At 40.0% G+C, this 13,395-nt stretch overlaps 1 protein-coding gene across 3 annotated transcripts in view; it reads left to right on the top strand.

Annotated features, from left to right (window-relative positions):
- CARMIL1 (capping protein regulator and myosin 1 linker 1) overlaps positions 1–13,395 on the top strand; it is a 187,605-nt gene that overhangs the window by 65,839 nt on the left and 108,371 nt on the right. For all 3 annotated transcript variants that reach the window (XM_059856927.1, XM_059856922.1, XM_059856928.1), the window contains one exon: positions 10,747–10,797. In XM_059856927.1, the coding sequence (XP_059712910.1) occupies positions 10,747–10,797 (51 nt within the window). The remainder of the gene's footprint in view (positions 1–10,746; positions 10,798–13,395) is intronic.

Genomic DNA, 13,395 nt, shown 5'->3' with positions numbered 1-13,395 from the left:
AGCTATTTAGGTAGCACAGTTGAATGACATTTTTCTTTCTGATGTCTGTGAGAATACCAGCAAATTGACTGAATCCAGGTGAGTTTATTGAAGTGGTTGATGGTTGATGTATAACTCCAGTGATAGTTAATCCATGTTACTGTGAATTTAGGCTAAGTATGATAGTCACATTAGAAGCAAATTTAGCTAAACTGGTGTGTGTATATGAATGCCATACTTTATAACTGATGTAAACTTAAAATTGCACTTGCAGGCCTTGTTCTTACAAACTAATCTTATATGGACTGTGGTGGATTAAAACCTACCATCTTAAAAGAGCAAAGGCCATCATTCTCAGGTTTACTTTCCTTTTTGGCAGACTGTGCCAAAAGAGAAAAGTAAGACAGTCCATAAATTGAAGAGCTTGTAACTCATTACTCTAGATAAAATGATAAAGCCCAGGAGGATCTAGTTCACTCTGCACTTCTGTAGCTTGCTTTGACAAGCAGAGTGAGTTGTAAGTTCACAATTTAGAAGTAGTAAAGTAGTGAAGTAACCTTTTAAAAGCTCTCTTCCTTTCCCTAAGACTCTTGTGTTCTGAAATGAGCAATAGTCAAGCAGCATCCATCACGTGGATCTGTGCTTATAAAAGCAAAATCCACACACAAAAGTGTTCTGAAAAAGAGTTTGATTTAGAAGACTTTTGCACCATTTGCAGAACCTTGTGAAGGCTTTCTGGGGAAGCAAGAAATTTTTTCCAAGTTTTCAGAGGCATAGGTAGTTTAAAAACTACTGAAATCTTTTGAGTGTTGGGTACCAAGTTGCAGCAATTGTAATACTTAACTCCTAAATTTGAAGAGCAGAATAATTTAGTGGTTTTTGCAGTCAGTGATTTGTTATTTCCTTCTTTTTGAGCATGGGTTTTGACTTTTTTTTTGTTTTATTTTTCCATTTGGCTGTTAGGAATGGAAGTTGTTCTCAGATAAATGGGGTTGTTTTGTTATTACATGCATTTGTCCAGGTTAATATATTGTATAAGAAGCTGCATAAGTAACACATAGGTAGTAATAGTGTGAAATACTCAAGAATCTTTGCAAAAACAGAAATTCTGAAAATTGCTTTTTTTATTGAATAGGAGCATATCCATTTTTAATAATGAATATAATAATAATGAATCTTCATTTTAAACATCATTACATAATCATATTTAAAAATCAGGGGAAAGAAAAATAGCCCTCCATCAATGGTTACTTAGTGGTTTTTGCCCAGCTCATGCAGCCTGTACTTCTTAGATAGACAAGGTCGTGTTCATTTGGAGAGTGGGGGAGACAGATGAGTATTTTTTTGCAGCATGTTGGAGGCAAAATTGCTTCTCTGGAATGTGGTAATTCCTGAATTTCTGTTTAAGGGGAAGCCAGATGCAATCAGCTGTGTCACTGCCTAAAGCTGGCTTGGTTGCTGGGTTTCCTGCCTGTTAGATACAGAGTGGGAGCAGGGAGGGGACTTTTTTTGGTGCAGGATTTCCTAGGAAAGAAATGCATCCAGCGCCATGCACCTGCATGACAAGAAAGTGGAAACACTGTTCACACCTCAGTTATTTAGCTGCCCTGGCTGTAAGAGTGAAGTGCATGACAGGGAACCTGTTGTGAGTTTTCTCCAGGAGATGGTAGCTACTCATCAGCTGAGGGTGTGAGTGGGTGGCTGGCCCTGGGTAAATCATCAGGGGATGTCCCAGCCATCTTCAACTCCCACCACTTAAATAACGAAGGGTGAGAGCTGTAGGAAAACTCCATGTTGGAAGTGGCCTCCCTTTCACTGCTCTTTTCATGCAGGGATAGCAGTGGGCAAGGGGAAGTCCCTTTCAGCCTTGCTTTCTTGAGCAGGGACAGGGGAGTAGTTTGCTCCCTTTTTGCCATTTCTGGAAGGTATTTTAAACTCTGAAAGAAAAGATTTCTTTAGCAGAGGTGAAATGTGATACATTAGAAATAAAATAGCTGTAAAAGGGATCATATAAAATGTAAAACACTCTTACAAAATATCTGAGTTTGAGGGCCCTGCATATAGTGGTGGCTTTTAAGGATTTTAAATGGCCAAGGAGCTGATTTCAGCACTCAAGCACCATCCCTCTCTTGAAAGATTGATGGTCTTAAGATATCAAAGTATATAAAGATGAAGTCTTGCAGTGTAGCTCAGGTGATTAGGGATGAAGTGGCTGTCACAGTTGTGTTAGTTCCAGTGGGTACATCGTATTTTACAGATGATAGGGATGGAAAAAGGGTACTGTGGGGAAGCAAGAGGAAGAAAAGGAAATCAAGAGTGCATCTGAGGACAGCAGTGAGACTCCTATAGCAGTGTAGAGGAGAAGACCTTGCATCCCCTCTGGACCTAGTCATGAAGAGGGTTTTGTCTTGCACCCACAGCAATGGTTTCATTGGGAAAGAACTGCTTTGGCTTGGAGGTTTTTAATGATACTCTGCCCATTGGTTTGTGTTTCAGTTTATGTATGCCGTGGAGAGTACACAAAAGACGTAATTCTACAGATTTATTAAGCTGATATCTTTCCCTGGCCCTTAGCTCTTGGGGCTGTCCCAAGAAACTGTGGTTTATAGCTGTGGCTATTGAGCAAAACTGTTCTGCTGTGCTAATTTTATTTATTTCAATAATCATTGTAGCTAAGCACATTGCACTTCAATAATTAAATCTTTATTTAATTGCTGGTAGCTAAAAGCAAATAGGAATGTCTGTAGAAGAGTTTCTTATAAAATGCTTGCACTGTGGATCAAATTGCATTTCCTCTGAACCTGAAGTTTTTGTTTTGTTTCCTGGTCTTTAAAGTTCTTCATTATGGTTGCTGTGACACACTTAGAAAGAGAGCAATCCTCTCACTAAGGATCACTGCAAAATGTTTAATCTGTCATTTCTAAGTGATGAAATTAAAGAAGATAAGAATAAAATCACTATAATAGCAAAATCTATTTCCAGCTACTTCTGCATGGAAACAGCGTCATTTGCAGCACACCAGAATGCTTCCATTTTAACTGCAGTGTGTAAACACAGAGAGAAGATGTGCAGGAAGGGGGAAGGGCTATGGACATTTCCTATTATTAACACCATGGACAGGTAATGGGAGGGTTTTTTCTAAAGCGTGCCTGTACAATCTTTCTGTGATGGAGAGAAGTAGTACAAGAGTGTAAAAAATTATTGCACAGAAAATGCTGGAGCCCAGGCTGTTTTGAGTTACTAGTCAACAAAATGTTTTCAACCCACTTTTTAACCAAGGTTTGGGGGTCTAGAACATTGTGAAAGGCGAGTACTTGGGGAAGGTATCCTGCTGAAGCACTTATTCTCCTGAATTTCAGCACTGAATCTGTGTAATGGCTGTATACAGATAAGAGCAAAAGTAGGAAAAAAAGTGAAATAAAGGTATATTAACACTAATGTGCTAGGGACCTATTTTTGTATTAGGTTCAGAGAAGGAAAGCCCCCTTTGGGGTGTTACCCCTCCTTGATGAGTGGACAAGTGAAGGTATGTGGTTGAGCCTGCTCCCTTCCTCTACCTTGGCTGGGATCAGCCCTGGCTGTGTCCAGTGCCATGGAGACGACTTCAAATTGTTGAAATGCAGCTGCTGATTCCCATTTTTATGGCTCAGAGCAGGCTTAAATAACACTCTAGGTGGGTCTTCTGGTATTTAGTGTTTTACAGCATTATGGTTTTTTGTTGTTGGGAATTGTGTGGTGGTGAGCAGGGTGACAAGGAATCTTTGCAGCCTGCAGGGGATTGTGTTTAGTGCTCAGTGCTGGACATCTCTCACAATGCCATGAAACTGTTCATGTCTGATTGTTTGCTAGAACAAGGGAGCCCTGTGCACACAGGCAGTAGGTGGCTGCCCCTCCTCAAGCATCTCTGTGGTTAATAGCCTAAGATACAAAACTTTTGAACGTAAAATCTGTACATCAGGACAGTCCAGGTCTGCACCACTGGTGACCACATCCCAAACCACTTCAGTGAGAGGGCTGGGCAGTTGGAGTGTCCATGGGTCCTGTTGCTGCCATAGGTGATGTCTGGCCAAAGGTGAGCACATCTCAGTTTCTTCTGAAACCCCACCTTTACTAAAACAGCTGCATAGTTTGCTTGTTGCAGACAGGGTTGTACAAGTGTTCATGTTTCTTTGTGCTTCACAGGTGTTAAAGAAGCACAATTTGATTCACGTGTTTTTTAGAAACAGTTCACAGGGCTAGGACACTGCCTGTAAGTGGTGGTGACAGTGTTGCTAGAGCTGTTGGAACAAATTTAGTTATGTCTGGAAATTTTGTCTTAATTTGCTGATAAACCTCCAAGCTTCTTTGTTTCTTCTCAAACATCAGAATTAGGACCCTTTTACTCCAAGCTTCTCTTTCAAGCTTTACCACTTCATCTTGCCTTTTTGTTCTAGGCAAATCTTTCAGCGTCCATGCCTTAGTTGTTATTAATTCTAAAACAAGGATACTTTTCTCTTACCTGTCTTCTAGGCAGGATTTGTTCATTGATGCCTCAAGCAGAAATTGCCCTGCAGATTTGAACAGCTTTCCAGGAGCTAAATAAGCATTTCTGTTAATGGGTCCTCTGACTCGGACTGAAAGGGAAATGTGTGTGAAGCACTCCGTTATGCCATCTTGTGGTGTCCCCTGTCATGTTCCCTGCAGTAATGTGAAAGGTGCTTCTCTTCTCTAAACACAGCAGATCTATTGGCATCTCTTCTGATATTTGAGCACACGTTAAAAAATATTAAAAACCCCCCCAAAGCAAAACAACAACAACAAAAAAGACCTACTAAAAACTGTTCCCCATTCCGTCCTCTGCCATCCAGAAAATACAGAAATCGGTGGCCCTTAACAGAGCAGGCTTGAATTTTTTAAGTAGTGTAGTGGCAATAAGGAGCAGTGAAAGCTGTGGATCTGCAAAGCATTCCCGTGGCAGGCAGGCTCACGTTCTGTCCATGGCTCCAGTCAGGGAGCCTTGTTGAGGAAGCAGTGGTTGACTTGAGGAATGATAATAGAGAAACATGCAGCAGAGCAGCCCTTCTTGGGGATGGCTGAGGTAGTTACTTGTGCTGCAGAGCTTACCCATGTCTTGGGCAGGAGAGAATTGTACTGATGCAGGTAGCAGCTCCCCTTACTGTGTTTTGGTCTTTGGCTGGCCACACAGGCACCAGTGATTTAGGCGAGCCTGGGAATGTGTTCAACTTGGCTAAGGGTCCTTTCAGTGAGGGAGAAACTCTGTTTTTTGTGTGCGAGCTGAAATGGACTAACCCTTCCCTAACATTACTTCTTCAGCAGCAAAAGACTGCTTTAGTATTGGTGTATAAATAAGGGGACGTTTGGAGTAGGAGTGAATAAGGTCCGTCAGTGGTTTTATCACAGATGGTGCTTCAAAAGTAGTCGAGACCAAATGATCAGAGTCAAAATCAGTGGTGAGGGCTGTGTGGGTGAAGGTGGTGCTGCTGCAAGCCCTCACATTGGGGATTTTTCACTGGTGTCAGCTCTCTGCAGAGAAACGACCCTATGCCAAGCAATGCCACCATTTCACATGATGCTGCATACGTGTTAGCTGGAGCTAATCAGCCCTCCAAAAAGCCCTCCAGGATGTCAGCTAGCCTCTTTGTGCAGGGAGGCTCAGTGCTTTTAGCAGGAAGTGCCTCTCTCAAACCCAGCTCTAATATCTCTAACATGGTGCTGAAAGGAGCCTTTTATCTAATCGAACTCCAGTTGCTTCAGGATGAAGCATTTACAGCATCAGGCATGCAACCCGGGAAGGGAACGGTCGATCCTGTAGGGACTGAGGGAGGCTGGAGGCTCTAACATGTATTGATTCATCAGTGTTTTAACCAAACAAAAACTGTATTAGTGCTGCTGCTTTACCTCGCATTATTGTGTGTACATTAGATATTGAGTCAGCAGTAGCAGTGGAAAGCTTATGAGAGAAATCATAAAGGAACTAATAGAGGTGGAAACTTTAAAATGGTGATGTTTTGGATAATAATGCTAAAAGATGAATAATGAGAAAAATGGGGATACTATAACTAAGATAAATACGGAAAAGTGACTGTCTTCAGGATTCAAGGCATTCTCAAGATGATGGCTGTCATAAGAATGTGATAAGAAATAGGAAAACCTGTTACAAATGCATCTATCCACAAGTACATTGATAGTGGGAGAGACTGAATCAATTTTGAGGATGACAAAATGGTGGATGCCAGGGGCTAAAGAAACTACAGTGGAAGGAAAGGTACTGAGAGTACATTTTAAGGAGTAAAATTGCAACAGTTGATCAAAAAAAAGTACAAAGTTGGTTGCTGTTTTCGATTTTGGATTTATAAAAGTATCTGTGTTCATCAGTTCCCAGCAAGGGAAAAATATTTGGTTAATCATCTTTATTTTGAGATTTCAGCAGAAGGAAGTTTCAAAACATCTGTGGTAGTGAGTGGTGGGAGCATCATGCAACTTCCCAGGCCCATGAAGTGCTGAGGAGGTTTGATTTCGTTTCATGTCTAGTCACGAAGCCCAAGTATGCTCACTGTGTTTTCCAGAACTCTTCATTCCGCAGCATTTTAAAAAGGGTAATGGTGTTTTTCAGAAGATTTGCATTTCCTTATGGATTTGAAACTGCTTTAAATATAGATGAGGTAGTTTTAGTTGCTGTGGTTTGTCTGGCAAAATAGATGCAATTAGCACAGAGCTGTGTTTCTCTAGTGACTTTCCCAAGAGTGACTGCCAGGTAGGGTGGCTGGGTTAAGCCAGTGCAGCCCTGTTAATTTAACTTAGAGTGCTAAAATGGGTAATAAGGCTAGGATTTGACAATAAATGACAAAATGCATCTGTGTATTTGTTATATTGATATGCTCACAGAGGATCTGTGTTATTTACTGAAATATATTATGTTTCTGGTAAATAGAGGATGACCTTGTAGGCCATGAATCTCTGGAGATAATAATTTGCAGGATATGTTTTTGGTGAATGCTTCCCAGTTTTGTTTCATGTACATTCCGAGCAGCATAGGGAGCGTTACAGAATTTGGAGTGATAAAAACATTAAGAAATCATCAACTTGGGTATGTGTGTGTGAGTAGGAGTCATTTAAAATTCAAATAATAATCCTATTTTATGCTTAAAAAAAGGCAGAGTGGGAAGGTGGACCAAAGCTGCTGTTAACTAAATATCATTCTCTTTTATTGTTCTTTCCATGGAGCAACAGGCAGGTTGTGTATCCTGTATAAAATTTGCCTGGATGTGCTTGCTGCCTTCACATCAGTCACTCACAAACCTTTTGGCCTACAGGTGTGTTAAAGCATGAATTAACTCCTGAGCCTCTTTCTTTACCCTGCATATGTTTGTCTTTTGATGGGACCTTTTAACTTCATTAATGATTGAGTACTTTTGTTTGGTGCCCAAACAAAAAGGTTATGGAGGAGTGGGATTGTGACGCATTAAGCTGAACAGGTGAGATCATGTTGTTATCAGATGATAAGGTGGATTGTACACCATGCCCAACTGACATTCCTGATGGGTTGTGAGCCAGGGAGCTCTTTATTCCAGGTTATCCCTGGAGTTAGGGTGTCTGCTGCTCTGAGCCTCTGGACTTCCAAGTGACTTTGTGCTCAAGGTTCCTTGGGTGCAAAATGAGTATAACAGCGACAGAACCTTCTTGGTAAGATGCCTGAGGATTGCTTGAGAATAAGGGTGACTGCTTCTGCTTTTTAGTTTCTTTGTATGAAGAAATCAAAAACCCCAGGAAACCTAGAATCTGCCTGTTCATGAAAAACAGCACTGGATGCTTCTGAAAGCCCTAGACAATTGTGCAATCACGCACATACTCATTCTTGTCAGAGGAATGCACAGAGACCTGGGTTTTCCTGCACAAAAATAACTTGTTTCTCAAGAGGGGGCTTGAACTGTCATGTGAAAACACCTCCAGTGCCTCTGCCTTTGGCACCAGCATCACATTTCTCAAGGGAAGGCTCAGAGTGGTGTGTGTTTTTGAGTAGCCTGCAATACATGTTCTGTTGCCCTTGCAAGTACTAACAACCATGCAGAATCCTATTGTCAGAGACCTGGGTGAACCACATCCCAAGAGCCATTATTTGTTTATGCGCTGCAGCCTTATCGAGGAGAAGGAAGTCATTGAAAACAAACCATTCATGTTTCACAGCTCATCCAGCAAGTCTGGGGTTGAACTGGGGTACAGGCTACCCTGTTGCTAAATGTGAGCAAAAACGGTGATGTTAAAATGAAGATGTCGCAGTAAAATTTTGAAAATATGAGGAAAAAAATAATCTGAAAGCAGTAAACCAAAGTGGATCCTTTCAAAGCTATACTCACAGATTTTAACAGCTAGAATTGTGATAAATGGCAAGCCTCATCTTAGCTAATTCTGGCATTGTAAAAAAAGTTAAAAAAAATAATAAATCTTGTCCTGCTGTTGTCAACATGGGCCATTAATTTTGCAGTAATAACTGACCTTCTCTTCAAGTGATTTTACATAAGAATCAAACTCTTGTTTGTGAAAGTTTTAACTGTGAAAACTATAGAAATTTGTGTTCTAATTTGTGATTAGAAACTTCAGGCTTTTTTTTCTTTTTGGGTACCATCCTATTGCTCAAGAGTAGCCCTTTACCTGCTGAGTGGGGAGTATCATCTTACAGTAGGCCTCTGCTTTGTACATAAATGCATCTTAAGGTCAGTGGGTTTTTCAGCTCTGCTGGTTTTAGAAAGATCACTTTGGGATCATTGGTATGTCTGCCACAAGAATACACACTGCCGTGTGCTCTATTGGAACTTTCTTTTCCAACAAAATTTTGTTAGGGCCTTCTAGTTACTTGGTTTACATTTAACTTTGTTGTTTGGACTGCTCATGTGTAATGTAGTCATGTTAAATCGACCCCTTCTAGGCCCATAAAGTAGCTTGAACCCTTATATGCCAGCAAATATTTTAAAGCAAGACTGTGACGTGATTCTTCTGTAATGAGCTGTCCCACTGTGGTGACATACACGGAGCACTTATAGCTCTAATGTTGTTGGCCACTACCTAGCAGGTAAATATGGAAAGCAGTTCTTCAAAAAGTTTCCTTTCCCCTGTCTCACTTGGGCATCTCAGGTGTAGTGACCAGAAGCTGCTCTGCCTGTGACACTGGAGAGGATTTTTTGGTGGTGCCCGCGCAGGGGGGATTCCTGATCACCTACCCCTCTTGACACATGGGCAGCTTGTGGATGGCTTCACGACTTAGAGTGGCACTCTTGCTGATAGTCAGTCTATTTTGTGAGCAGGGGTGTGATCTTAGCCAGAGGCTCCCGGGAGAGTGGTGTGCACCTACTGCCCTGAGGAGGTGGGTGAGGCAGGGAAAGGATCAAGGTCCTATTACTGTGAGAGAGAGCTGCTGGGGAAACTGTGGCTGAGCAGTGGAAAAACCCCTTGGGTAGGCCCTTCCCCTTTCTCTTGGTCCCAGACTGTGGAAGAGACACTTGGGATAGGCGTAGCTGGGAGGGGAGCACGAGTGGCTGTCCTCTATGCATGAGCAAGGAAATGAAGCAGCTTTGTGTGACAGGTCCAGGCTGTCATAAGAGGGCTTCAGGGAAGGGTTGAGCCTTACAGAAGGCATGGGTTATTCTGCAGCAGTTTGGCTCCATGCCAGTGGTAACCAGAGCACTGGCTCTAATCATGTCAACCCCTAAACAATCTGCTAATATTCAACACTGGTGCAGCACTGGTGCTCCTAGGACTTAGCAAGATGTTATTCAGCTGAGGAACTGAAGCTGAATCCAGTCCTTGAAGTGTTCAAAAATGGATGCTGGGTTGCATTCTCAGCCTGCTTCTTCCTCTCCAAGTGAGGAACGCGTTTTGTGTCAACCTTGATCACTTGATCATGGATACAGGGAAGGGCTGAGTTCACGAGGTCCTAGCTGACGGAAAAGCTCTGTATGTGCTGTGGGGTTTTGATGCAGGTGTTTGAGTAGAATTTGCTACATCTTTTTTTCTTTTTTTTTCAATCTGGGAAAAGATGTAGCAAACAGCAGTTATTTCTGTGGGTAAATCAACAAAGAGTACTGTAGTTTTGCAAGATGAGTAATTCCTTTTGCAAAGAATAAGATCTATGAGTGGGATGTGCTACCGGAGATTGGAGTGTTATGATATAGAATCATTATATTTTGATTGGCAGTAGCTTCCAAAATATTTGTTTTGTTGTGCTTTCTCCCCAGAGTGACTGGTTTCACTAGTCTCACTGCATTTTTCCATTGCCTTTGCTGGAGAAGAAATTCAGATGCTATGAATGAGAAATCTTTGCGTTCTTACTCAAGAAATGCCCCAAACGTATCCAAAATTCCCCCATTTGCTTACAGTTTCTCATACTGCTAATAACATCGTGACATCGTGATAATCTTCTTTTTTTTTTTTTTTTTACATTAAATACATCCTGTGTTCCTGGACTTCTCATCCTTGGTTCTTTTTAAACTGTCACTAAGATTTCTGTTATATGATCTTGAGAGATTGGTTGAATAGATTTCTTCAGTTCACTGCTGTGCTAACTAGCTTATAGCTGATCAGATTGCAGCAGTCTCTTCAGTGTGTTCTGCTGGATCTGATCCCAGTTTTGCTTCCTTTAGTGTATGACAGCAAAGGGAATCTACACTCACACTAGAGGCTTTTTCCCTCTGCTTTCAGGATTTTCCTGGAAAAGAATCTTTTATAATATTAAATGTTTCTTACAAATTCTGTTCTTTTTTATTTTTTCAATAGGTGTTGGCATCATGTCGGGCGTTTCTTTTAACGTCTCGGATTCCCACCAAGGTAAAATCACTGTGTTCCTATAAATACTCTGGGGCAACAAATGAAAGTTACATAAACTAAGTAGCAAAAATTAGCATATTTTAGTTATGTACATCTGTTAAAAAAACAGGAAAACTGAGGAATGGTATGTTGCATGGTTTTGAGTTAGAATGGTGTTTCTATTAGTATATGCCTTAAATGAATTATATATATATATATATATATATATATATATATATATGTATATCCACAGACTCCTTTTCCTGAGGAATTTTAATTTCTAGAAATGCAGGTGGCTGAAGAGTTGCATTGTAAACTCCAACCTGAAGAATTGTGAGAGGAGCCTGATGAATTTTATTCAAGGACAGTTTATGTGCAAACAAGCTGATGGTGTTATTCCCTCTAGTATTTGTTGTGTCAAATAGGTTTACATAAACTCTGTTGGGTTTTATTAAATTCTGCTGTTTTTTAATAATTTTTGCTGTTCATTTTGAAAAGCAGTTTGGCAACTTGCCTCACCAATGCCAGTGAATTATTTTTTCTGTGCCTGTGACAATTCATAATGATTGTTATAGAAGAGAAAGATGATTTCCACATGAATAAAAATGACTGATGTGAAAGAACATCTCTTGTCCATCTTGGAATCAGTGAATAGGAATTTGGCACATATCCTATTTTTTTTTTTTTTTTTGTATTTGACATGTGGGTGTCTAAGTGTGTGTGTGTGTATACATACATATATATATATGTATACATACACACACACTTTGTAGAAATACCAGAATCTATAAATGGAACTGTTGATGCCAAATTTTCAGTTATGGTCACTGGTAAATGTCACCATTGGTAGCTATAATTTGAAGATGCTGACTGACAGGTAGGATGAACTGCAGCTTGTATTTCTGCTGATACTCATTTTCCTCAGTCGGTCACCCTGTCCCTGCAGCGCAGATGTCTCCAGTTGGTTGTCTGTTGGTATTTGAATCACTGCATTTTTCAGCCAGGGCTTTTTAAGGCAGGGTTTGGTGACTGCTTCCTTGGAAAGATAGATCCAGTTGATGAACAGCTCAGACATCAGTGCAACGGCAATGTGATAGATAGGTGGTAATCATGATTTTGTTAAACAATAGCAAAGCTCTTGAAGGCTGAGGCTTGGAGTACTTAGTGATAACTCCATTTAGTTGAGTGTTTCAGACAATTCTAAGCACTCATTAAATAGATTTACATAGTTGAAAAATTTGGTTTTGTTTTCATTAAAGTCTAAAATATGTATTCTGTACTAGTAGAAATGTAATTTTCGTGGTAGCAAATAGAAGGAAGATGATGAGAAGCTGTGCTTATGACTTAAGTAAAAAATTAAGCTTTTTATGTCTGAACAATTATTAGTATGGTTGAAAATGGATTTCTAGCAGGGTTAGTGAAACTTAGTAAATTTTCTAATGTCTGTAGTATTTCCAATAGCTGCTGAGAAGCTTTCTGAGCCCAAGTAACTCCATGTACTTGTCAGGCAGTGGCTCCTCGAAAGACAGGTGAGAACATTCAGCAAAGACACATTATTTCCCTGGGGACCTCTAACAAAATTGAGTGTCCCTAGAGATGGCCAGTGCTGAGTAACTGTCCTGCTGCATTCCATTCCAGACTTTACTTTTGCTTAAACAATGCTGTTGAGATTTATCTACTAAACAAGGATCAAAGTTAAAAAGAATTAATCTTGTTTAACTCCAATACCAACTCTCACTATTATCCTTAGAGCGAAGATTTTACAATGGCCACCTCTAAACTTCACACTCGTACCCAATCAGTTCATTCCCACTAATTAACATGGACTGATTGGGAGGGAAGGACAGTACTTAAAGCTTGCTAATTTTTGCTACAGTCCATATAAAAAGTAATTGCAACATTAGTAATGTTGAATGTGTCATCACACCCACAAATAAGCATATAAAATATTTGTAGGAATGCAATTCAGATCTCTGAATGCATTTCTATTACAACTTTCAGTAAGTTTTGGTTGAAAAAATAGAAAACTGTGAAATTAGCTGTCTGGTTAACTGAAAGGTTCCTAAATGAGAGGCAAACATAACTTTTTAAGAGGATTTTAAAAACATGACATTTTGGGCAATGAATGAGATTATGCCTTTTAAAACCTTGTAAAAATTATTTCTTAGTTTGAAGTAGATGATGTTTAGAACGTGTTTTATATTTTTGCTGCAAAACAAGGACTATAAATTCATATTTTTAACTAGAAAAACTGAACCAAAGATTAGCTGTAGAGATAGTGCCATGTTTCCTGATATTTGTGTAATTCTAGGCAAGAGGATTTGCAGACTAAATTCTTGAGACTGGATCTGTGTGAACTTTTCAAATATTTTTGATTGTGTATCCATATATGTATATGTGTGTTTGGACATACTTTAGCAAAAAAAAAAAAAGAACCCTCAAGTTGATAGGTAAATAATTTTCAAAATATGAAGGATTTCAATTACATAAACTTCCCCCCCTAAAATTTCATTGTGATTTAGGTAAAGAAATATTTAATTAGTACTGGAAAAAAAGAGCTTTTCCCTTCTGTGTGTGTAGTCCTGCTTAATCCAGTAGCCAGCAATAGCTGCTATAGAT

Source organism: Haemorhous mexicanus, chromosome 1, assembly GCF_027477595.1.
Source record: "Haemorhous mexicanus isolate bHaeMex1 chromosome 1, bHaeMex1.pri, whole genome shotgun sequence".
NCBI classification, from domain to species: Eukaryota; Metazoa; Chordata; class Aves; order Passeriformes; family Fringillidae; genus Haemorhous; species Haemorhous mexicanus.
The sequence above is the reverse complement of the archived record's forward strand: the minus strand, read 5'-3'. Positions and strand labels throughout refer to the sequence as shown.